The following is a 22,365-nucleotide window of genomic DNA, read 5'->3' as shown; positions in this document are numbered from 1 at the left end:
GTCAGTGACCCGCTGGGCATTCCTGAGCAAGGGACACAGCTCCTCTCTGGGCCTGGATCCCTCACGAGTAAAGGGAGAGGGGACAGGCCAACAGTCCCCACACACCAGCCTGTTGCCAGCACAAGAGCCAGCTCTTAAAAACCACAAATTTCCAGCACCATCCCCCAGAGACTCTGATCTGATAGTTGTAGGATGGGACCCAGTAGTCACAGTGCCATGCCTGGAGCACAGAGTGGGCACCAGTAAGTTCAGCCCCCCAGGCCAGATGGCTGGCTTCCCTGATGTCATGAATGTAACCTCCAGGAAACCCAGGCAGGCCACCTGCCTCAGACAGAGAGGTTATGAAGTGCATTCCTGAATGCAAGTGAGGGTGATCCCTGGCTTGGAATAAAGGAAGCTGAAAGGAGAGACAGAGGGAATAAGAGACAGGGGGACTGAACCCAGGAAAAGGCCACAACACCACTGGCCCAAGACAATCAAGCAAAGGTGTGTCAGTGTCTAAGGGGAGGGGAGCATCAAGGAAATGGGCCCTCATGTAGCAGTGGAGGGGGAATGGGAAGAGAAGACGTGGGCTCTCAGCTGCCCGCTGGAGGCCTGGCAAGTCTGGCCTCACCTGCACTGATGTGGGTCAGGCCACAGGACAGCCTCAGCGGTGGTCTAGTGGGCAGAAAGGGGCCACGTCAATGGGTCTGCCCCTTCAGGGTTTCCCCAGCCCGCTAGGTGCCTCAGCTGGACCACGCTCCCTGACACCATGCTCCCCAGCATGGCTGGGAGGGCAAGCCCAGGATCTGTGTGCCAGTCATGCCTCAGGACCCTCACAGATCTCCTGGGGCCTATGGAGACCTGAGTGTCCAGTGGGACAGGGAGATGGCACACCTCAGTCTTTCTCCTGCTGACCAGAGCACCCAGCATTCTGGGTGGCACGTGATGGACGTCAATACAGAGTGGGAGCTATTCTGGTCCTGTGGACTGGCAGCCCAGGCCATGCTGGATATCGTGGGACCACCAAGCAGGAGCAACTACCCTGTGCTGTGCACAAGTGGGTGGGAACAATGAGGGACATGGACACGGGAAGGAAGCCCCTGCTGCCATACCCCACTCAGTGCAGGGAAAGGGGCAGGCAGAGGAGAAAACGCTTCTGGTCCTTGTACTCCCTTCTGGTGGGGGTGAGGGGTGCCTCAAAGCCGCAGCCAGGGCTTTTGGGTAACAATGGGACCTCCTGACTCCAGAGAGAGTCCTGGGCTCTGGGTCTAAGTGAGAATCAGGTTCCCAGTTCATCCCCACTCTCCCTGCATGGGCCTGTCCCCAGCCTGGCTTCCTTTGGCTTTATGTCCCTGTAAAGTTCTCATTACCCCATCTCTGCCACTGTCTCTGGGCCTGTTAAGGTGATCCTAGCACCTGTATCTCTGCTCCCACAAGGTCTGGATGGTACCTTTAGGCCTGACCTCCTGTTGGCCTTGATCAAAACTTCAAACCCTGCCCACCCGGCCCTGGGATGGTCATCTGTCTCTGCTTGTGAGGGCTGCTCCACTAATACCTGCTCCCCTTTCCTGCCTTGGCTGAACCTCCGTCTAGGCCTGCTTGGCCTGTTTATCATCTAGGACTCTATGCTCAGCTTATGCCTGGCCTTGGTTCCTTCCAGCCTGCCCTGGCCCCACCTGGGATTCCACCCAGGAAAGTAAGGCACCCCCGCACGTGACTCTGGGTTTGGGTGTGTGTGAATGCAGATCCCACGTGACTGCCAGCTTCTAGGGCCTGTTAGGCCAGAGGTTCCCATGACTGAGTCTCAGGGCTGGGAGGAATGTTTGCAGTCCTCTGCACCAGCGCTCCGCCTGGCATGGATGAGAAGGGAACTCAAAGGCTGGCAGTCAATCACACTTCCCCAAATTCAGGGGTATTTCCCTGCCCCACAAGCCCTCTCCCAGCAGAAGCCCCCACTGCACCAGCTGCCTGGGGGATGCGCCTGGGGGACGCGCCTGGAGGCCCTGCACTCTAATCCAATCTGCAGCTCTAGCTTGTTAATTTTATGCTTCATCAGTCAGCAGCTGCAGGAGCCTTTCACTTAGGCAGGGCGAGGCTCCACTGACATGGCCTTGCTCTCCTCCACCATGGCATCCTCCAGTTGACTTTTGTTGGATTTTTAAATTTGTATTTTTAATTATATAAGTAATGCATGATGACAATCCTAAAGTAAAAAGATTCAAACACTAAAAAAGTAAATAGATGACCCCTTTAACCATCCCTCTCCTCCAAGTAAGTGCTGGAATGGTTCAGCATATCCCTTTTAGTTGATTTTGCAGCATAAATCCAGCCTGCCCTATCTTCCTTCTAAAGAGAATGTCCTGGTTCCCAAGGAATTTCCTGCTTACAGGTCTTAGCAGATCTGCCCCTGTTTGGGGAAGGGACCTGAATGACAAGAAGGAAGGTGTAGGAATTAGCTGGAGGCAGATCAAGAGATGAAGAGCGCTGTCCTTACCTTTCGGTCATCTTTGAAGGCATCAGCAGTAGCAGTAAAGTGCGGAATGACCTTCTTACAGTGTGGGCACCCTGTGTGAGAGGGGAAGAGAGCACACAGGACCGTGATGCATGTGCAGGGAGGCTGCAGGGCCAGGGACCCTTCCTGAAAGCTCCAGAGGGGGCTCTCCAGGAGCCCCCCACTGCCCACCACACTGTCAGGGTCCTTTTGTCAACCTTGCCACTCTAACCACCTCCCACCCATGTCTGATCTATTGGTAGGGGGGACTGGTAGGAGTCCCTGTCACAAGCATCATATGCTCCTGCCCAGGCTGGGGGGCGATGGTCACTGTAGTCTAGTTCTGCTCCTTCTACAGAGGACGAGGAACAGCCTGACCCTGGGGGCAGAGGGAGCTCTGGGCTTAAAGAGGAAGGCACGGGATTCTCAGAGCCGCTACAATCTTCTCTTGCTCCAGGGACAATAGCAAATCTCTCCATTTCCTGACTGAGAGGAAGTGGCGTTGGGAAATGCAGGGTGGGGGGATTTTGGGGCAACTACTCTGCACCCACGGCTCATGCTTTGCTGCTAACTTCTGCATTCCTAGCAACCTCCACCCAGCCCAGACTGTGAGCAGCCAAATCAGGCCCTGGTCCCCAGGTCTCCATCTACCCTTTGCTCTACAATAACCAGAACCTCAAAGCCAGGAACAGGAAGGCCATGGTCAGGGTAAGAGGGAGAGGAGCTACAGGAAGTCACCAGGCAGTCCTCAGGTCCCTTGATGCTCCCTGTCCCAGGGAGAAGGCTTGTCAGAGCAGCCTAAGGCCTTTGAGCTATACTGGGGCCCCTAGCTCCAGCATCTGTCTCTTGTTCTGGGCATCACCCTGAGCCCCAACTCTGACCTCAGTGTCTCAGAAGCAGGGTAGGGACCTCTGTGGGGGCCACTTTCTCCTCCTGTCCTGGTGAGCCCAGGAGCTGCAGGCTGATCCAGCCCTTCCCTCAGCACTAACAGATCAGAACCCAAACCCCCCTCCTCTCTCAGCCCTTTCCCAGTCACTGGTGAACAGAACTGCCCAGGGCACAGAAGGGCTCTGAGGGGAGGGTTTCCCTGGGCAAGGGGAGGCTCCAGCCCACACCTCTACGTCAGCCGGCCTCCCTCAGCCTCGGGAAGGCAGAGATGCCACGGTGGGAACAGAAACGGCTCTGCTCATCTACTTTCTCCTTTTTAAAATAAGATAATAATGACTGGCATTTCAAAGGGCTTTGTGAAACCAAATTAAGGCTAAGCTACAAGTTTAATCTGAATTTAGTCCTTGAGCCAGTCTTGAGATGAGCAGGACCACCCACATGGTCTGGCTGGCAGAGTGGCCAGCTGGCCCAGAGCATTGTGGGGGGTGATGGGGGGTGGGGGTGTAGAGGGCTTTGCCAAGTCTCATGCAGAAGGAGCAGAAGAGACCTGAGCCAGTGATGGGTTATATCAGAAATGAGACAAGCACAGCTTAGCAATGTGCCTAGCATAGCCTAGCTCATGGCAGAGACTGGATGATTTTTTAATAGCCTAAAATGGCAATTACAAGTAACACTTCACTAATTTGACGTAACAGAAAGAAAAATAGCTCAAATTCATGAAAATGTCACACGATAAAGGGATGATGTTATAAAATTTTCAAAACACTTAAAGAGCGCAATCTACTGGTTAACAAGGTACGTCACAGACAGCTCCTGCAGGCAGCTGCAGGCCCCTTGTGTGTGGCCTATGCCCATAATAGCATTAGGCTGGCTGAAAATAACCACCCCCCTTCCTCAAAACCTGGTTTCACTATTAATTTTTCCTTTTTAACCTCTTTGTTCATTGAAAGTCTAAAGGTAACTGTCAGCCTAGTGTAAATTCCTGTTACCATCAATTTAAAATATCTAGGCCTCAGATTAATGGCTTTCTGTTGCATCTAATTTTCTCATTATCCGAAAGAAAGAGTGGGGCCAATGAATAATGGGAGGGAGGGCTGTTTCAGAAAGTGCATGAAGATGCTTCCAAGAGGTGTCAGGAGGGCCAGATGTGGATGATTTTTTTTATTTAATGTAGGCTTAAAAAAAAAAAAAAAGGCACTGCCTCTGTGTAGCGGAAAACCAAAGACGCCTCCCAGAGTGGGGAAAGAGGAACAAAGACTGAGGACAGGCTGGACAATTGCAGTTCTAGAGACTCCGCCAAGCTGGCCTGAGAAGGGCAGTCACCATGACCAGACCATTCAGCGTAAAAGGAACAACGAAACAGCAGGAGGAAGAGCTGTGCAGAAGCTGGGGAGACAGGATGCAGGGGCAGACATGGTGGGAGAAGGGATTTGGGAGGTGGAGAGATGTGAGGGGAGGTAAGATGTTGGGGTGAGGCAGCTAGAAGGGGAGCAGGAACGTGTGGGCATGCTGCTTTTCCTTTAGACCTCTATCAGGCATTTGACTTTACTATTTGACATTTCTGTAGTGTTTAGATCCTTCATATATAAAAAGTATATAGTATATGCCATATTTATATATAAAAATAGGTATTATTATTTTCATTATTAAAAAGTCAAAAGATGTATCTATTTTGTCCTTGGAAAGTCTTCCCCCTGTAACCCACTGATAAAGATGTATGTCCCTGGGGCAAGGTTTAGGGACAGAAAAACGCAGTAACTGAAATGAAGAAACTCTAAGGACCAAGCCCTCTGCCAGAGGTTGAGTCACTCAGTGACCCTGCCCTGGATGGATTGCGCTTAGAATTTTGTCAGGGTAGACAGTGAGCCCCTCAAGGCCTGGCAGGGACATGTCTCCCTCCCTTGTACCCTGGGCCCTAGACACTGCACAGCACAGAGCTGATATTTGATGGATAGATGGAAGACAGGCGGGAAGGCAGGCGGGAAGGCAGGCAGGCCAGAAGGCAGGCAGGCAGGCAGGAAGGCAGAAAGGAAGGCAGGAAGGAAGGAAGGAAGGAAGGCAGGAAGAAAGGCAGGCAGGAAGGAAGGCAGGCAGGAAGGCAGGCAGGAAGGAAGGCAGGCAGGAAGGAAGGCAGGCAGGAAGGAAGGCAGGAAGGAAGGAGGGCAGGAATGAAAGCAGGCAGGCAGGAAGGAAGGAGGGCAGGAAGGCAGGAAGGCAGGCAGGCAGGCAGGCAGGCAGGCAGGCAGGAAGGAAGGAGTTGTAGATCTTTGGCAGCCCAAAAGGGTAAGAGTCTCTCCCAGATTCCCTGGGGATTCAAGCACCTGTCTGCCCCAGCAGCCAGGGTCAGGGTGGCGGGGGGCTTATGTCTGCTATGAAGTCCCCTCAGTCAGGGAGGAGCTGAAGAGAGGAAGAGGAAGCACTGGGCTCTGGTCCAGAGGTCTGGGGGAAGGTATTTCGTCTGGTCAAGGGCTTCCACTCCTGCAGCCAGGTTCTCACTTGCTGCTGAAAACACTCACTCTCTGGACTGTGCCTGTGACATAGAGAGAGCCATCCAGGCTGCGGGAGGGGCCGGCCACTAACTTGCCCCATGGCCTTGGGCAAGGCTCAGTCCTCCACCCCCTAATGCCAGAGGGAAGATGTCAGCTCCCAAAAATTTTCAGGCTTCTGGGCACACTCTACAGACAGAAGAGGACAGCCGGAAGCTCTGTAAGGGACTGGGAGAGGACAAGTCCCACTCTGAGAAGGAAAGGCAGAAAGAGATGGGCAGGGAGGCTGCCTCAAGGAGGGGCTGAGGCTGTGGCGGCCCCTCTCAGACCCTGAGAACACAGAGACTCCACGGATTACTGACACTTGAAAGGTGGGGACAGGGGGAGCCAACAGGAGGGCCGGCTACAACTGAGTGGGTTTATGGCTAGATGGAGCTGCCTGGCTTCTCTGTAGACTGCAGCTTTTATTATCCTCACTCCATTAAGCTGAGCTGTAACCTGGGGGAGAGAGAGAAGGGCAGCAGAGAGTGGGAAATTCTAAGAACCTTTCATTGTAAGTATCAATTAACAACTTCAAAATGGGAATACACAGAAACCTGAGGTCACCGATGCCAATGTCGGCAGACGTGTCACTTCCTCAGCTTAAGCTCTGATTAAAATGAGCACAGCACAGGAGCTCAGGAGCGAATGTGGCTGTGCCTATGCCACGGCTCCAGAGCCATCTGGAAGGGCAGGGAGAGGGGGTTCCAAGGTGCCGAAGATAAGTCAGTGTCTGGAGAAGGAAGAGGGGGCGGGGGCAGCTGAGGGGTGGGAAGTGTGCAGGTAGGGGACAGGGGCATGGAGGAGCCCAGGGACAAGAGGGGACGAGCACAGAGGCAGAGGGCTTTAGGACAGACACGAGAGAGGCTGCCCCAAAGGAAGGAGAGCCCGACAAGTCTGACAAAAGGAGGCCCTGGATTTGAAGGACCTCTTAGCCTGGAATAAAATTGGAGAGCCTGGTTCATAATGGAGATGACCCTGGGATCCATCAGCGGCTGCCTTGGTCCCTGGGGTGGGTGTGCGGGTCTTTTTGGTTTGGTGGGGCCAAACCCCTCTTACCGTGCCACTCAGTGAGCACCCAAGCTACTTACAAGGGGCGTAGAACATGACCAAGGTGTGTTTCTTCTTCTTCAGGGTCTCCCGGAAGTTGTCCCCCACCAGGTGCAACAAGCTTGTCTGCTGCTCTTCCCACGTGGGCTCTGGGGGTGGGGGGGCCTCAGGGCTGCAAGAAGCCAGGGGAGTGGGGAGGCAGCCATAAGGAGAGATTTTTAGATGGGCAAGGAAATCCACCCTCAATGTCCCAACCACTCGGGGGAACATGCATGAAGAAACCACTACAATCCTTCTAAAATTTCATTTTAAAACCACAGTTTAAACACAAACAAATCTGTGCCACCAGCAAAGACCTTCCCTGATTCCCTCTGAGGAGCCCATTAAAGAGCCATTTTGTAAAATATGGAAGACTTGATGCCATTTTAGGTCAGGGCAGCCCCCCCTAGTTGTGGGCCACGAACTCCTTGACAAGAGCATAGAGGCACCTCCACTTGGGCTCCCAGGCCCCTCCTTCCTGCCCCCTCTAGGACCCTACATGATCGTTCATTATCTTCTGGTTCTCAGCTTCTGTTCTGGTGGAGAGCATGGGCCAAGGAGTGAGGCGGGCCTGGGTTCAAGTCCAGATGACTTACCAGCTGTGCAACCTTAGGTAAGTTACTAAACCCCTCTGAGCCTCCATTTTCTTTTCTGTTAAATGAGGACAATGGGATCTTTACGAAGAGCAGAGAATGTATGTAAAGCATCTACTCAGTCAAGGAACTAATATTTACTGAGAGCCTAGATGCTCTAATAAATGCCAGGCATTGGATAAATGTTATTGCTTCTCAGTCTCTTGCTGTCCACTGGGTCCCTCCACTCTGCCTCATGCAAGGATGGATCTCCAGGGTCTTGCAATAGCTTTTGCTCCCCTGCTTCCCTCTCTATAACTCAGCTCCCCTTCTTGGAGCATTTCTGGGGAGAGGGCTGCACCCACGCTGCCACGTCTCCCACTGGGCTTGTGCCACAGCCCCTGCACCAGCTGAGTGCAGCCCTCTCTCTGCTTCCAGTTCTATTCTGAGCCCTTGCAATTCTCAAAGATCTCATTCCTCTGCATGGCTCCAGTGATTTCCATGGCCGAGAAGAACTTAAGGCCTCACCTCTCATCCAAGCTCCTTATTTCCAGGTGTTTTTCAGGCATTTCCAGCTGGAAGTCCCATTGTAACCTCAAATCCACCATGACTTAGAACACATTACTCTTCCCTCCTCCTCCCAAATCAGTCTCCCTGCCTCCCACCTTCTCCTGTGCTGGTGACTAAGACGGGCCCCTCCCAGCCTTCCTCCCTGTCTTTGTCCTCCAGCTTCTCTGGTTCCATGGCTGACACCACTCATCTGACCTTTCTGCTCTGCCTTTTCCCTGAACACTGCCTCCCCAGGCTGGCCTGCTGGCAGGCGCATCTCAGTTACCCACAGCCTGGCAGCCTATGCACCTGCCTGTAAATGCCATCCACCTTTTCTGGCGCTGTCTGCTCGCCCTGCTTCTGGGTGACGAGCCTCAGTTCTCCACCCCCGAGCCATCGGCTGTTCACACTCCACCTGAAGGATCCCCTCCAAGTGCCCGGAAGAACTACTATTTGTCCCTGGATAGGGCCCTTAACCTCTCTGAACCTAAGTTTCTTCACCAATGAAATAGGAATTAAAAACTCTGGCCTCAGTAGGACTTGAGGATGAAATGGAGCAAGAGATAGGAGAGCATTCTGCAAAGGCTGGCTGCTGTGATCACTTATGTATTGATACTGTCAGTCATGAGAAGTCCACAATCAGTCATAAAAATAGCTTCAACCTTTTTTTTTTTTTTTTTTTAAGACAGGGTCTCATGCTGTTGCTGAGGCTGGAGTACAATGGCGCCATCCCAGCTCACTGTAGCCTCAACCTCCTGGGCTCAAGCAATCCTCCCACCTCAGATTCCCAAAGTGCTGGGACTATAGGCGCACACCACCATGCCCAGGTAATTTTTTTGATTTTCAGTAGAGGTGAGGTCTCACTATGTTGCCCAGGCTGGTCTTGAACTCCTGAACTCAAGAGATCCTCCTGCCTCTACTTCCCAAAGTGCTAGGATTACAGCCATGAGCCACTGTGCCCGGCCAGTTTCAACTTTTTTGAGTACTTCCACATCATGTCCTGTGCTGAGCACTTTTCACAGGAGTCTCATTTAATTCCCTAGACAAGTCTATGGGGAAATTACTGTCTCCATCTTACAGATAGGAAACTGGGGCTTAGAGGCATCAAAGAAATGGCTCAGGGTCACGATCCGAGCCCAGGTCTCTCAGACTCCAAAGCCCATGCTCTTGACCTAAAAGCACTTAAGAAAGTACTTCAACCTGAAAGCACTTAGCCTGAGTGCTTTTCAGGCTCTCAGTAGCAGCAGCGGCACACAGAAAGGACAGAGGCCCCTCATGCTCGCTGTTTGTGGCCAAGACTCTGGAGCACTGATTAGTGATGATCGACACTCTGGATTCCCTTGGCTCTCTAACCAGAAGTCCAAGCATCACAGGGACCTGGCCAGATCCCCCGCCCCACCCAGTCCTTTCCAGTGAACCAGCCCTGGCACCAGAGCAAGGCTGGAAAAGTGGGTGTGAACAAGCCACTTACTTCAGACACCAGAAGGCCTTGAGGGGTAAGCGAGCACCTTGTGCCTTTCAGAGGCAAACCATCATCTTCCTCTGGTCCCTAAGACAAAGGCCTAGCTACTTTCCAAATCCTCCCAGTGGATGAGCAGGACAAAGTGGGAGAAGCTGAGGCCAGGATCTCATCAGTCCATTCACCTCTTGCCAGAGGCCTCCCCTGAATCTAGTGGCAACTTTGCTGCCATTCCACAAGCTGGTGTTTCTCAGAACACCATGGCTGAGGGTCCCATTCACACTTCCTGAATAAAAGAGTCTCAGAGTCTATGCTTTAAATAAACACCTCATATCTGACCAATGTCCTAACAAAGTAGCTCAGACCGTATAGGTTCAACTGTGTCCCCCTCTAATTCATATGTTGATGTCCTAACCCCCATTATCTCAGAATGTGACTATATCTAGAGATAAATTATCCCTTTAAAGTGATAATTCAGTTAAGATGAGGTCATTAGGGTGGGCTCTCATCCAACATGACTGGTGTCCTTATAAGAAGAGCAGATTAGGTCACAGATACATATAGAGGGGTGGCCATGGGAAGTCACAGGCAGAAGATGGCCAAGGGGAGGGGCCTCAGAAGAAACCAACCCTGCCAACATCTTGATCTCTGAATTCTAGCCTCCAAAATTGTGAGAAAATAGGCTGCACAAGGTGGCTCATGCCTGTAATCCTAGCACTTTGGGAGGCTGAGGCGGGTGGATCACTTGAGCTCAGGAGTTCGAGACCAGCCTGGGCAACATGGTGAAACCCCATCTCTACTAAAAATACAAAAAATTAGCCAGGCATGGTGGCATGTGCCTGTAATCCCAGCTACCTGGGAGGCTGAGGCAGGAGAATCGCTTGAACCTGGGAGGTGGAGGTTGCAGTGAGCCGAGATCATGCCTCCAGCCTGGATGACTGAGTGAAACTGTCTCAAAACAAAACAAAACAAAACAAAATTGTAAGAAAATAAACTTCTGTTATATTGTTATATTATATTGTTGAGCCACCTGGTCTGTTACTTGGTTATGGCAACACTAGCAAACTAATACACAGGCTGAGGGGGCTCTTCAAAATCTTTATCCTCAGTTGCAAACCACCACAGCCTGCCCTGTGGACATTACTGGAGGCCCAGCCAACCACTAGCAAACCTGGATGAAATGAGTCTAGCTCTGGCTATGAAGAGCTGTGTCTCCTTCATATATTCAAAGGGAATGGAATAAAATGCAGACAATAAGATCTGGGCCTAAGGAGGCTGAGACAGAGAAAAAGCAACACACGGTTTAGTGCGTCGATGAAGCTGCATCCAGAAGGACTGCCAGCAGTGACCTGATCAAGACACGTGATCAGCATATAAACGGTGGTTTTAGGGTTGAGGAAGTCAGATCCATCTTGACTCCTATGGGCCTGAGCCCAGGGCATTGACCATAAAGTTTACTTCACCTCCTCAAGTTGGTCTCCAGGGGCCGCCAGCTGGCAGTTAGGATGTGCTACTGAGATCGTAACACTTACTTTTGCATCCACTCGAGAAACTTCTTCTTTGTCCTGAGCACGGGCACTGCGTATTTCTCTCCATTCTTAAAATACTTCAACGTAGGAAACTCTGAGATGTGGAATCTTTCTGCCAGGGCCTTGTTGACAGTGGCATCGACAGCTGCAAGGACACCAGAGCTCTGGGATGGGGGAAAGGCCAACCATGCATTACAGCCTCAGATGCGGTGCTGGTAGAACACAGGAGCCCAGACGCTGCCCCCACAACCCATCCTGGACCTGCCGGAATTTAACTGGGGTGGCTAGCCCGGTGGGCTCCCATATCCCAGGGAACAACTGAACATTGGCACGGCCATCATTTCTCATTTATGAGCTGAGATGAGGCTTTTGAATCTGCCCCACCAGCCATGTTGAGTAGATTGGCACCTGTTCCTGTTAGCCAGGGTCCCAGAGAAAAGAGGGAGCAGGCAGAGGTCACCTGGACGGGCACAGGAACATGGCCCAGTAGTCCTTCTGCCCCCCTCTAGGATCCCATCTGTCTAAGATGTTCTACTTAGGCACACAGAGGTACTGCTGGCCTCCACAGACCACGGGAGCTGCAGCAGGGCTTGCAGGGGAAAGTCATAATGATTCCACCTGTCAGTGATTCTTTCAAAGAGAACGGTGATGGGGAAGGAAAGGAAGCTTACATCCGCTTCTCCATGGAGGGCTTCTGCTGCCTTCTCAAACTCCGGCTTCATTTTCTTACAGTGGCCACACCCTGTGGGGAGAGATCAAGAGAAACCATTCTTATGGCACAGAGGCCCTCGGGATGCTCCCCTGCGCCGCCTCTGTAAGGCAGCTCAGCCCCATTCCCAGACACCTGAGAAAAGCAGCAGCAGCACCAGCTCAAAGAAAAGAAATATTTTGCATAATCCACCAGAAGTGGGTTGGGGTAGTGGGAAGGTACCCCAGACACAAAAATAAAACAACTGCATAAATAATACGGGCAACATGTATGTAGCCCTGGTGTGCCAGGTACTGACCAGTGCCTTACAGCCTCATAACTGCCCCACAAAGTAGGAACTGACATTATCTCCATTCTATGGATTAGACAATTGAGGCACCAAGAGGGCAGGTGACTGCCCAAGGCCATATACACAGCCATGGTCACAGAGCTGGGTTGAAAACCCAACCAATGTGGTGAGAGGCCCCAGCTGCAGGCAGCGTGTAGGTTGTGGCACCATGCTGTGATCACCATCATCATCTTCTCTGGACAGAAGGCAGTCTGAGGCCTTGAGCTGGGCATAAAAATTCACAGAAGCATAAGTATGGGACATAATTACATTCTAATTGTCCTCATATGACATGATGGGATTTTTTTGGGATAGAAACTGCTCTGTCCTTTTCTTTCTTTTTTTTTGTTTTGAGATAGAGTCTTGCTCTGTCTCCCAGGCTGGAGTGCAGTGGGCCATCTCTGCTCACCACAAGCTCTGCCTCCTGGGTTCACGCCATTCTCCTGCTTCAGCCTCCCACGTAGCTGGGACTACAGGCACCCGCCACCACGCCCGGCTAATTTTTTTTGTACTTTTTCAATAGAGATGGGGTTTCACTGTGTTAGCCAGGATGGTCTCCATCTCCTGACCTCGTGATCCACCCACCTCGGCCTCCCAAAGTGCTGGGATTACAGGCGTGAGCCACCGCGCCCGGCCTGCTCTGTGCTTTTCTTACAGCCACATGAACACAGTAAGATGTCAGAAATAATAAAATTTGATGCATTAAAAAGAAATTAAGCACTTTGTGTAGATGACAGACCTCGACATTTGTACATTGTTTTCATTTTAATAGAAAGAGTACTTTCTGGCCTCTGATGCTGGAGGGACTGGGAGGTGAGGGGTCTGCAGACTGGCTCAGGATGGAGGCTGCTCAGAAGATGAGCCTGGCTGTGCGGGGACCATGCATTAACTAGGATCAGCAGATGACAGGTCGTGACTCAACCTTCTCAGGGGTGTGCCACTGTGTGGGAGCTGAGAACGCTATAATTCTACTACTGATTGTTAGGAAAAAGAAAGACAAGAAGAAAGCAAGACAGAAAGTCAAACAGTATAATCAGAGGAGACCTCCCACTGAGCTATGGAATCGGCTTTCCGGCCTCCAGCTGAGCACCCAGCAGGGGTGAAAGCTCCTGTCTCCTCCTCCAAGGCCATTTCTGCAGAACTCAGCTCCAGGTGAGACATGAACCTGTCTCGTTCTTAATCTCTCCATTTCACTCCTGCCTGTACCTGGCTTCTTCAGCTCATCCTCACCCTGTCCCTCCCAGGGACAAGGGATCCCGGAGTGGCTACTCCCCACTTAACTGATAACAGAAAACCAAACTGATCCTTGAGCTCCCAGGCAGTGTTGTGAAGCTCCTCTGGACAGAGCACTGGAGACATGACTCAGTCAAGGGCACTGACCCTCATGGAATGTAGCCCAGGGAGTGGCTACAGTGCTTAGCCACATCAACATGTCGGCTCTTCCCAGGTGGATCCAAGGAAGAGACACACTGCTAACCCTCAACTGGGAGGCTCCACAACAAGAAGAGGAGGAACTGCTGGGTATACAGGCACCTCTGCTGCCGTTATCTAGGGAGCTCCCTACTTCTGTTGGGCTATGATGCAGAAGAAAGGGTAGAAAAGGCATCAGCCCTTAGAATCTTCCAGTATAATGACAGAGAGGACCATGGTCTTTGGTCCAGAGGGGAATAGAGTGGCACACATGATGCCTTCAAGGGATGAACCAGAGGAAGAGCACTCCTCACCTGCCCTGGCAGCCCCAGGGGAGCCGGCAGCTGCTTGTAGCCCTATTACATATTGTACCCACACTACACACTCATCATGCTGGGCTCTAGGTACCAGACAGTGCCTCTCTCTCTCTTTTTTTTTTTTTTTTTGAGATGGAGTCTCGCTCTGTCACCCAGGCTGGAGTACAGTGGCACGCGATGTCAGCTCACTGCAACCTCCGCCTCCTGGGTTCAAGCGATTCCCCTGCCTCAGCCTCCCGAGTAGCTGGGACTACAGGCATGTGCCACCACGCCCAGCTAATTTTTTGTATTTTTAGTAGAGATGGGGTTTCACTGTGTTAGCCAGGATGGTCTCGATCTCCTGACCTCGTGATCCACCCACCTTGGCCTCCCAAAGTGCTGAGATTACAGGCGTGAGCCACCGTGCCCAGCCCCAGATGGTGACTCTCTAAAGGTGGGACCTGAGGGTTTTTTTTACCTTGTACCTCCCCATGAAGCAAAAGGATCACCATTTAATAGATACATGATAAATATTTACTGGTCAGCAATGAAGAGACCTAATTAAATAATTAGTAGACAACTCCTGGGGTGACCAGGGGCTTGAGAAGACCTCCTGGAGGTGGCAGATGAAAGGACACATGTGGGCAAGTTAGAGACAGAGGACAGAGGGCCCGGTCAGGAGGGCAGGGGCAGCCTCAGAGAAATGAGGACGTCCCCACGCTCAATTCAGCAGTGCAGAATTCCGCTGCCAGGGCTGAGCAAGGCACACAGCCCCAAAAGTGCTCCTAAGGGCTCCTCTGGGACTGCTGAGCTCGGCCCCCCCAGAGGCTGCCCCTGGGCTGGGCAAGACAGCCTGGCTGTTCCTGGCCTTGTTCTCCACAGCAGATATTCTTAATGTCCCCTGCAGTCAGACATTGTGGAGATCATGATCAAAGTGGTAAACCCTTCTTCCAGAAAAATGCACACATGGTTAGACGACTTTGGGAGTTCACGGTCTGACTAGACCCCACTTGCGATCCCCCCATCATAAGCTGTAGAGATATCAAGGTCACCATTATTTTGAATGACAAGAATATCACCTTCCAGAAATGAACATTTAGCATCATCACGAGCCATGTGTTACCTAAATAATCCAGTCACAAAAGGGTTGTTTTGGTAAGTTGGCTGTTTGTTTTCCCCACAGAAACAATTTTACACACCGATTACATGCAGATTCCCAGGGGCAACCACAAAAACCCATTTAATAGGATACACCTGAAACATAAAAGCATGCAGTGCTATTTGTATTTCCCCGAGCCTGCTCCCAATGGGACACGTGCAGCCCGCAATCCAGTGGGGACAGGAGGCAGGCCGCTCCCTCTAGGCAGCGGCCCCCACCTCAGCAGTGAGAGGAAGAAGAACTCCAAGAGGGACCAGGGAGAGCTGGGGCAGGAGTCTGTGCCTCCCAGGCACTGACATTCTTGAGATTGTCACAAAAGCCTCTCCTCCCCTTCCCCACACTGATGCATATACTCCACATGTATGTACAATTCCAGAGGGATCCTGGACTCCCTGAACTTGCTCACAGAACTGGGGTTAGGAGCCCAGGACAAAGGAGACCACCGGACTCCAAGCCAATCACTATCCAATGGGAGGCGAAGCGGAAGAACACGGAGAGCTGATGCACAGGGGCCCAGGCTTAGATGTCTTTCCACACTGGCCCACATGTCAGGAGTAAATGGAATAATCTGCAGAAGCTTCTACTGACTTAATATGAGGTATATTAAGATTAAAAAAATATTTTTTTGCTTCTCACTAAAATAGAGTGGAGTAAACCATCCTTTGGGGACATGGTCAGGATGAAAAAGTTCTACAGCTCTTAAAGGGATCTCCCTGCCCTGGGGGCAACCCCAAGCTGCTGCTCCCTGCACCTGTCCAAGGTGAGCCCCCCACTCTCCTGCTTTCAGGCTGACCTCCCCTGACTGGGGCAGAGTGAGGGGGCTCACCCTGCATGAACAAACTGCAGGAGAAGGAAGCTCAGAGACTCTCCTGCGGCGGTGAGTCTATCGCCCGAGAGTTCAACCTGCTCTGGAGAGATGTGAGTGGTCCATGCAAAGTCCCCAAAGGTCCACTGCCCTGAGACAGACTGACTCAGCCCAGCAGCACATAGTGGAGGACACACCGGGAGGCCTCAGGAAATGCAGGCATGAGGCCCTGGGTGGCCTCCAGGGAGGTGGGAGAGGCAGGAAAGAGAGGCTCCCTTGACCACTCTCCCCATACCCTCCATGATATGGATGGTGCTGTTAGGCCAGCTGCTGGCAGGGCCCATGGTCAAGATGGACAGTGGGACTGGAGTAGGAATCAGGAGAGGGAAGACAAAGAAAAGCCAGCCATTGCCATTCACTGAGAATCACTGTTGCTTTCTAAAGTGACCCAGTTGATGTGGCAGGAATCCTGAAGATGAGAATTCACTGTGTGCTGGTAGTGAGGTTTACTTCATCCCTTTATCAGGCTCCAGGCCTTTGACGCCACTGCCCTGCTAGGGTGGCAAGTGGGTTTCATTCCACCTGCCAGCTTCCATCAGCGGTGGGCCTGAGACAGCGGCTGAGTCTGAGAACTCGCTCACTGGGAAGAAGAGCTGTGACCAACTTGCAACGTCTGCCACACACATGGGAAGCCAGCTGGGGTCAATACCAGGAGACCTCCAGTTTCTGCAGCTCGCACACATGGCTGTCTCCTGGGCTTTGGCCTCAGCTCCCAGAATTCCCCACCTCTATAAGGAAAGCACTCGCTGTCTGTGCTGGGCTTCCACACTCTATCGCAGCAGCCCCACCAGACACATGACACAGCTCAGTAGGTCCGTTTTACAGTGCCAGAAATTGTAGCTCTGGAAGACGAAGTGACAAATCCCCCACGGCCATCACCATCTGCCACCTCTTCCTCCCAGCCCCTGCCCTGATGGATAGGACCTCTCCACAGGCAACATCCACCCTGGACAACCCCTCGCAATCCTACCTTTGTTCTGGCCCCTGCTTTGAGTCTTCCCAGTTCACTGTAGCCCCATCGAATGATCTGTTTCTCTTCTAATTACAAAATACTTCTTATTCAGATATTTCTATGGCATTTAATTTTGTGTTGCTTTGTGACTGTGATATTGCTGTCTTCTGATATTTAAGGGCAGCCGGGGTATATTTTCAAAACATCAATCAGATCAGATCCCTTTGCTTAAAACTTTCCAGTGGCTTCCTATCACAGGTAGATTCAAATCCAAACTTATTATGGCTACAGACTCCACACAAGCTGAGTCCTGCCTACCTTCCACCTCAACTCAGGTCACTTCTACTGCAGCCTCTGGCTCTCCTCTTCTCCCATCACACCAAGTTCATTTCTACCCCAGGGCCCTGGAACATGTTCTTTCCTACCCACCTGGAGCATACATACCAACATCTTCCCCCAGGTCTATATGCGGCTCACCCCTCTTTTACATCAGCCACTCAGGCTTCCACTCAAATTTCACCTTCTAGGAGACCCTCCCTGACCACCTATCCCAAAGGCGCCTCATGCTATCATGCCCTCTCCCAATATCCTGTTTTATTTTCTCAATCGTACTCAAAGCAGCTGGAGTAATCTGCTCACTTGTTCCCTGCCCATCCCCTCAACTGGAATGGAGGCTCCGTATGTGCAGGCAGGGGCTCGGCTGTCTTGTCTAATTGGCCACCATATTCCTGATACTGACCACGCTGCTCCACACACTTTCTGAATGAATTAGCCTCATGAATTGTTAGGTTGTTAGGTTTACACCTGTACACACAAGGTTTGGCAGGACTAAATTCTTTATGGGCAAGGGTCATGGCTTGCACTCAAATAGTCGTTAATTTGACTAAACACCTCTAATTAGTAGAACTGGCAACCAAGCCAGTTACTATGCACATCCCCTCTCCTCTCCTCCCCACTACCATCTTTACGCCTCCTCTGCACCTCACTAGGAGAAAAATGTCTCCCCAAATCTCTAACATCTAAGGATGCTGTTCTAAAGTTTCCCATACACACCCTAGAATTCTCTTGATATTGTTAAGGTTTTCAATTCTAACATCAATTCCCTCTGACCCTGAATAAGACACTAAGGCTAAGCAATAAACTTCTGCAAACAGAGTTTAAGATGAGGAGCCTGGCCAGGCCCAGAGGAGGAGAAAGGTCTGGCTGAGAAAACACCTCCCTTCCAGACACCCTCCTGTCTTGGGGAGCCGCGGGTGATAGATAGAGCTGGCGGTGACCTGAGGACCAGCCTCCTGGGCCTGGCCTTCATGATGTCCCCGGCTGTGGGACAGCTGGAGGAGGAGGGTTACACACAGGGAGCGGGACTCCGGCCCACTGCATTTTGTGTCCTGATTGTGATTTCAGAGGCCATTAAGTTTTATTGCTAAACTTCCTTGTTGGGCTTTTATCATCTGTGTAAGTGCACTTACTCCGATTTCCGTGATCTGGCATAGAGGTCTGCACATCAACTCCTTGATCATGCTCTTTTCTGGCTGTGGGAATGTTGGCTTCCTGTCAACCCAAAGCCCTCGGATTCGTCTGGATTTCATTAAATTCAATTATACTTATGATTTTACTACAGGCCAGCTACAGGGCTTTCCTGGATGCTGGAACCAGAATTTCCCAGAGGACCAGATTAATCTGTAAAGCTCCCTGGTAGCCAGGGTACTGGGGTAGTACTTGGGCCTCTAGAAGAGCCTGGTTCCTGCCTTGCTTGGAATTTGGCTTGGGGCATGCCAGGAAGGGAGGGTTTCCTACAAATGCCAGCAGAAATACGGGCGTGGAGGGGCCTACAGAGACCTCAGAGCTCTTTTAAGGCTTCCAAACGCATAAGCACCAAAGTGGACTCCTTGACAGTTACAGGCATCTTGGGGCAGACTCACACACTCACAGATGCCTGTATTCATCACATGACCCCTCTTCTTATGCAAAGAGTTTGTTTTTCCTTTATGTTAGCACAAAATGTGGATAAACAAGCTTTTAAAATTTTACTTCTAGGTTCTTATCCTAAGGAAATAATCAGACATGTAGACAAATATTTTTGCATTAAAATGTTCTTTGCAGCATGATTTATAATGGGAAATATGGTAAACAACTCAAACCTTCAACATTATGATGCTAGTTAACCAATTTGCAGTGTCATTATATTCTACAGCGGAATATTATGTGGCCACAAAAAGCATGTACAAAAAAAAGCATTTTTAATAACATACGAAAATACCTACAAGATAATGTTAAGGGGAATATGTAAAGGAAAAAGATGCATAGAAAAGACTTAAATAAATAAAATTAGGGCCAGATGCAGTGGCTCATGCTTATAATCCTAGAACTTTGGGAGGTCAAGGCAGGAAGATTGCTTGAGGTCAGGAGTTTGAGACCAGCTTGGGCAACATAGTGAGACTCCACTGCTATAAAAATTTAAAAAATTAGCCAGGCGTGGTAGTGTGTGCCTGTAGTCCTAGCTACTTAGGAGGCTGAGGCAGGAGGATCACTTGAACCCAGGAGTTTGAAATTGCAGTGAGCTATGATTATGCCACTGCATTCCAGCCTGGGTGACAGAGTGAGACCCTGTCTCATATCCCTTCCTCCCACCTGGCACAATAGACAAATGAAAAATAGAGATGAATTAAAGAAAGAAATTAAAAAATAAAAACATTATAACAAAATATAGGGCACTATTTTAATATCCTAAGGGAGAATTTCCTAAACAACCCACAAATCCCAGAGGTCAGGATGGGAGAAGGCAGACTTGCAAAATGGCTCAGTGGTTAGGCTGTGGCCTCTGGGACAGCCTGTGATTTCATCCTGGCTGCACTTTTTGGCTATGTGACCTTTGGCACGTTTCTTGACCTCTTGGTGTCTCCCCGTCCTTACTTATAAAATGAGAATAATTAATCATGACATCAAATTCACAAATTTTTTATGAAGACTAAATCTGTTAAAATATGGAAAATACCTAGAACAACACCTGATCCATAGTAAGTGTGATCAGTGACCAATAAATATAATAGCTATTACTCAGCTACAAAGGATGTAAAGCTTTGTACAATGAAAGGCACCATAAACAAAATTAGAGCAAGAAATAGACTAATGGAACATGGAAAACACAGAAAACAGATAAAGATTAATATCTATAATTGTAGAGTTCTAGGTCAAGAATAAAAAGACAAATAAATAAAAAGACCTAGCAGAAAAATGAGCAAAGTGTATGAATAGGTGGTCCATGGAAGAAACATGAAAAGCTGATTATCACATGAAAAGATGTCCAGCTTCCCTAGAGGTCAGATAGCTGCAGACAAGTTGCTGTTTTGCCGAGCTTAGCAGAAATATAAAAGGCAGATAGTATCCATGGCTGCAAGGACAAAGGCTCTGTCACCCGCTGGGTCTGGGAAAACCTTTCTGTAGGGCAATTTGGTAGCATCTGCCAAAGCTCAAGCTTACTTACCCCAGGGCCAAGGAAATTCACTTTTAGGAATTAATCAAAAATATTTACACATTTTCCCAATTATATATGTTTACCAATGCTCACTGTATTGTTTGAATAGTGAAAAACTGGAGATAAATACAATACCTATCAGTAGGGGAATGGTTTAAAATTTCTGGCATATCCAAATTATAAAATACTATTCAATGGTTAAAAAGATTGAGGTAGATTTATGTGCCAATATCTACATTTACATGAAAATATCTTCGAGACCTATTGACAAGTTAAAAAAAGCAAATCACAGAAGAATGGATAGGAAGTGGTCCTACTTATGTTAAAAAACAAAAACAAAAAACCCAACCCCGTTTTTTTTTTTTTGTCTTGTCACCCAGGCTGGAGTGCAATGGCATGATCTCGGCTCACTGCAACCTCTGCCTCCCGGGTTCAAGCAATTCTCTTGCCTCAGCCTCCCAAGTAGCTGGGACTACAGGCGTGCACCACCATGCTCTGCTAATTTTTGTATTTTTAGTAGAGACACAGTTTCACCATCTTGGCCAAGCTGGTCTCGAACTTCTGACCTCATGATCCACCCGCCTTGGCCTCCCAAAGTGCTGGGATTACAGGCGTGAGCCACCATGCCCAGCCAACCAACCCCCTGTTGTTTAGGTAGAAGCACTGTGGAAGGAGAAGGAAGGATCCATCCTCTACTGTGAGTGGTGACCAGCCCTGAGAAGGGGCATGGCGTGGGGAGTGAGGGATTTTCACTGTCTGCACTATATTCTTATGTATCCCTTGAACCTTGCACTGCTGATAACAAGAATGCTGTTAATATTATTCTTAAATTATTTGTGCAATTAGAAAATACAAGTGGCCAAGTGCAGTGGCTCACGCCTATAATCCCAGCTGCTTGGGAGGCCGAGGCAGGAGAATCACTTGAGCCCAGGAGTTCAAGACCAGCCTGAGCAACATAGGGAGACTCCATTTCTACAAAAAGAAATCCAAAAAATTAGCCAGGTGTGGTGGCCCGTGCCTGTAGTCCCAGCTACTAAGGAGGCTGAAGTGGAAGGATCACTTAAGCCCAGGAGTTTGAGGCCAGCCTGAGCAACATAGTGAGACCCTGTCTCTAAAAAAAGAAAATAAAAAAACAGAAATAAATAAATGAATAAAATAAAATGACAGCATGAAGGCCCTTCGTGGCATGATAGTTACACAAATCTATACATGTGATTAAAAAAAAAAAGGTCGATTTTATGGTATGCTCTTTTAAAAAATAAAAGTTAAAAATAAGACCAAAAAAATGAAAAAGACTAGCAAGAATGATGCCAAAAAGTAAAAAAAAAAAAAAAAAAGTGGTTACCTCTGGATAATGGGGATTATAGGTAGTTTCTTTCCTTAATCACTTATATTTTACTATACCTTCTAGATTTTCTACAAAGGTTATATATTGCTTTGAGAATAAGACAAAAATACAGTTAAAAGCTTAAAAAAAAAAGATGACAGCAGAAAATCTTGAGTCTGATGGGGACCTGCTGCCAGAAACAGCCCGGCTCCTGGAAGGCAGTGCAGATACATGCTGGAGGCAAGATATGGCAAAGAAAACATCCCATCTCAGACCTGTTGCTAAGGAAAATGGGTCGATGAGTCAGGGGGTAGGCAAGGGTAGAGCCACGTGGCCCCCAAGAAGCCCTGTAGCACAGGGGAGAGGAAGAGCAGGGGGTCCTCAGGATCCCCAGAACCTGCATGGGTGTCCATGGGCCTAGGAGAGATGAGCTGCTCAGGAACACCCCTCTCTGGGATGCCCCCCTTGCTCCCCTGAACATCCCCACATAAATGATGTCTACTCAGGTAGTGCCACAGCAGCTTGTCCTTCCCCTGCTAATGCAGACCTGAAGTTACTTAGAGAGGGACAAAAAACAGTGACAAGAGGAGATGAGTGGCCACGCACACTCTGACTTCTCTCGTATGGAACGCCGCAGAAAAACACAAACAAAAAGGTGCCATGGGTGGCAGCAGCCACTGTCCTCCTGACACACCATTTGCAAAGAGCATCTCCGTCGCCTGCAGGGTGGGAAAACTGGGCCTGGGGCTGCATGTGAGGC

At 49.9% G+C, this 22,365-nt stretch overlaps 1 protein-coding gene across 1 annotated transcript in view; it reads right to left on the bottom strand.

Moving 5' to 3' along the window:
- Nucleotides 1-22,365, bottom strand: part of PDIA5 (protein disulfide isomerase family A member 5) — a 95,011-nt gene that overhangs the window by 4,582 nt on the left and 68,064 nt on the right. The window contains exons 12-15 of the mRNA XM_003825208.5: nucleotides 11,756-11,826; nucleotides 11,088-11,248; nucleotides 6,978-7,108; nucleotides 2,477-2,547 (exon numbers count right to left, since the gene is read on the bottom strand). Coding sequence (XP_003825256.1) covers nucleotides 2,477-2,547; nucleotides 6,978-7,108; nucleotides 11,088-11,248; nucleotides 11,756-11,826 — 434 coding nt within the window. The remainder of the gene's footprint in view (nucleotides 1-2,476; nucleotides 2,548-6,977; nucleotides 7,109-11,087; nucleotides 11,249-11,755; nucleotides 11,827-22,365) is intronic.

Source organism: Pan paniscus, chromosome 2 (assembly GCF_029289425.2).
Source record: "Pan paniscus chromosome 2, NHGRI_mPanPan1-v2.0_pri, whole genome shotgun sequence".
Lineage (NCBI taxonomy): Eukaryota > Metazoa > Chordata > Mammalia > Primates > Hominidae > Pan > Pan paniscus.
The sequence above is the reverse complement of the archived record's forward strand: the minus strand, read 5'-3'. Positions and strand labels throughout refer to the sequence as shown.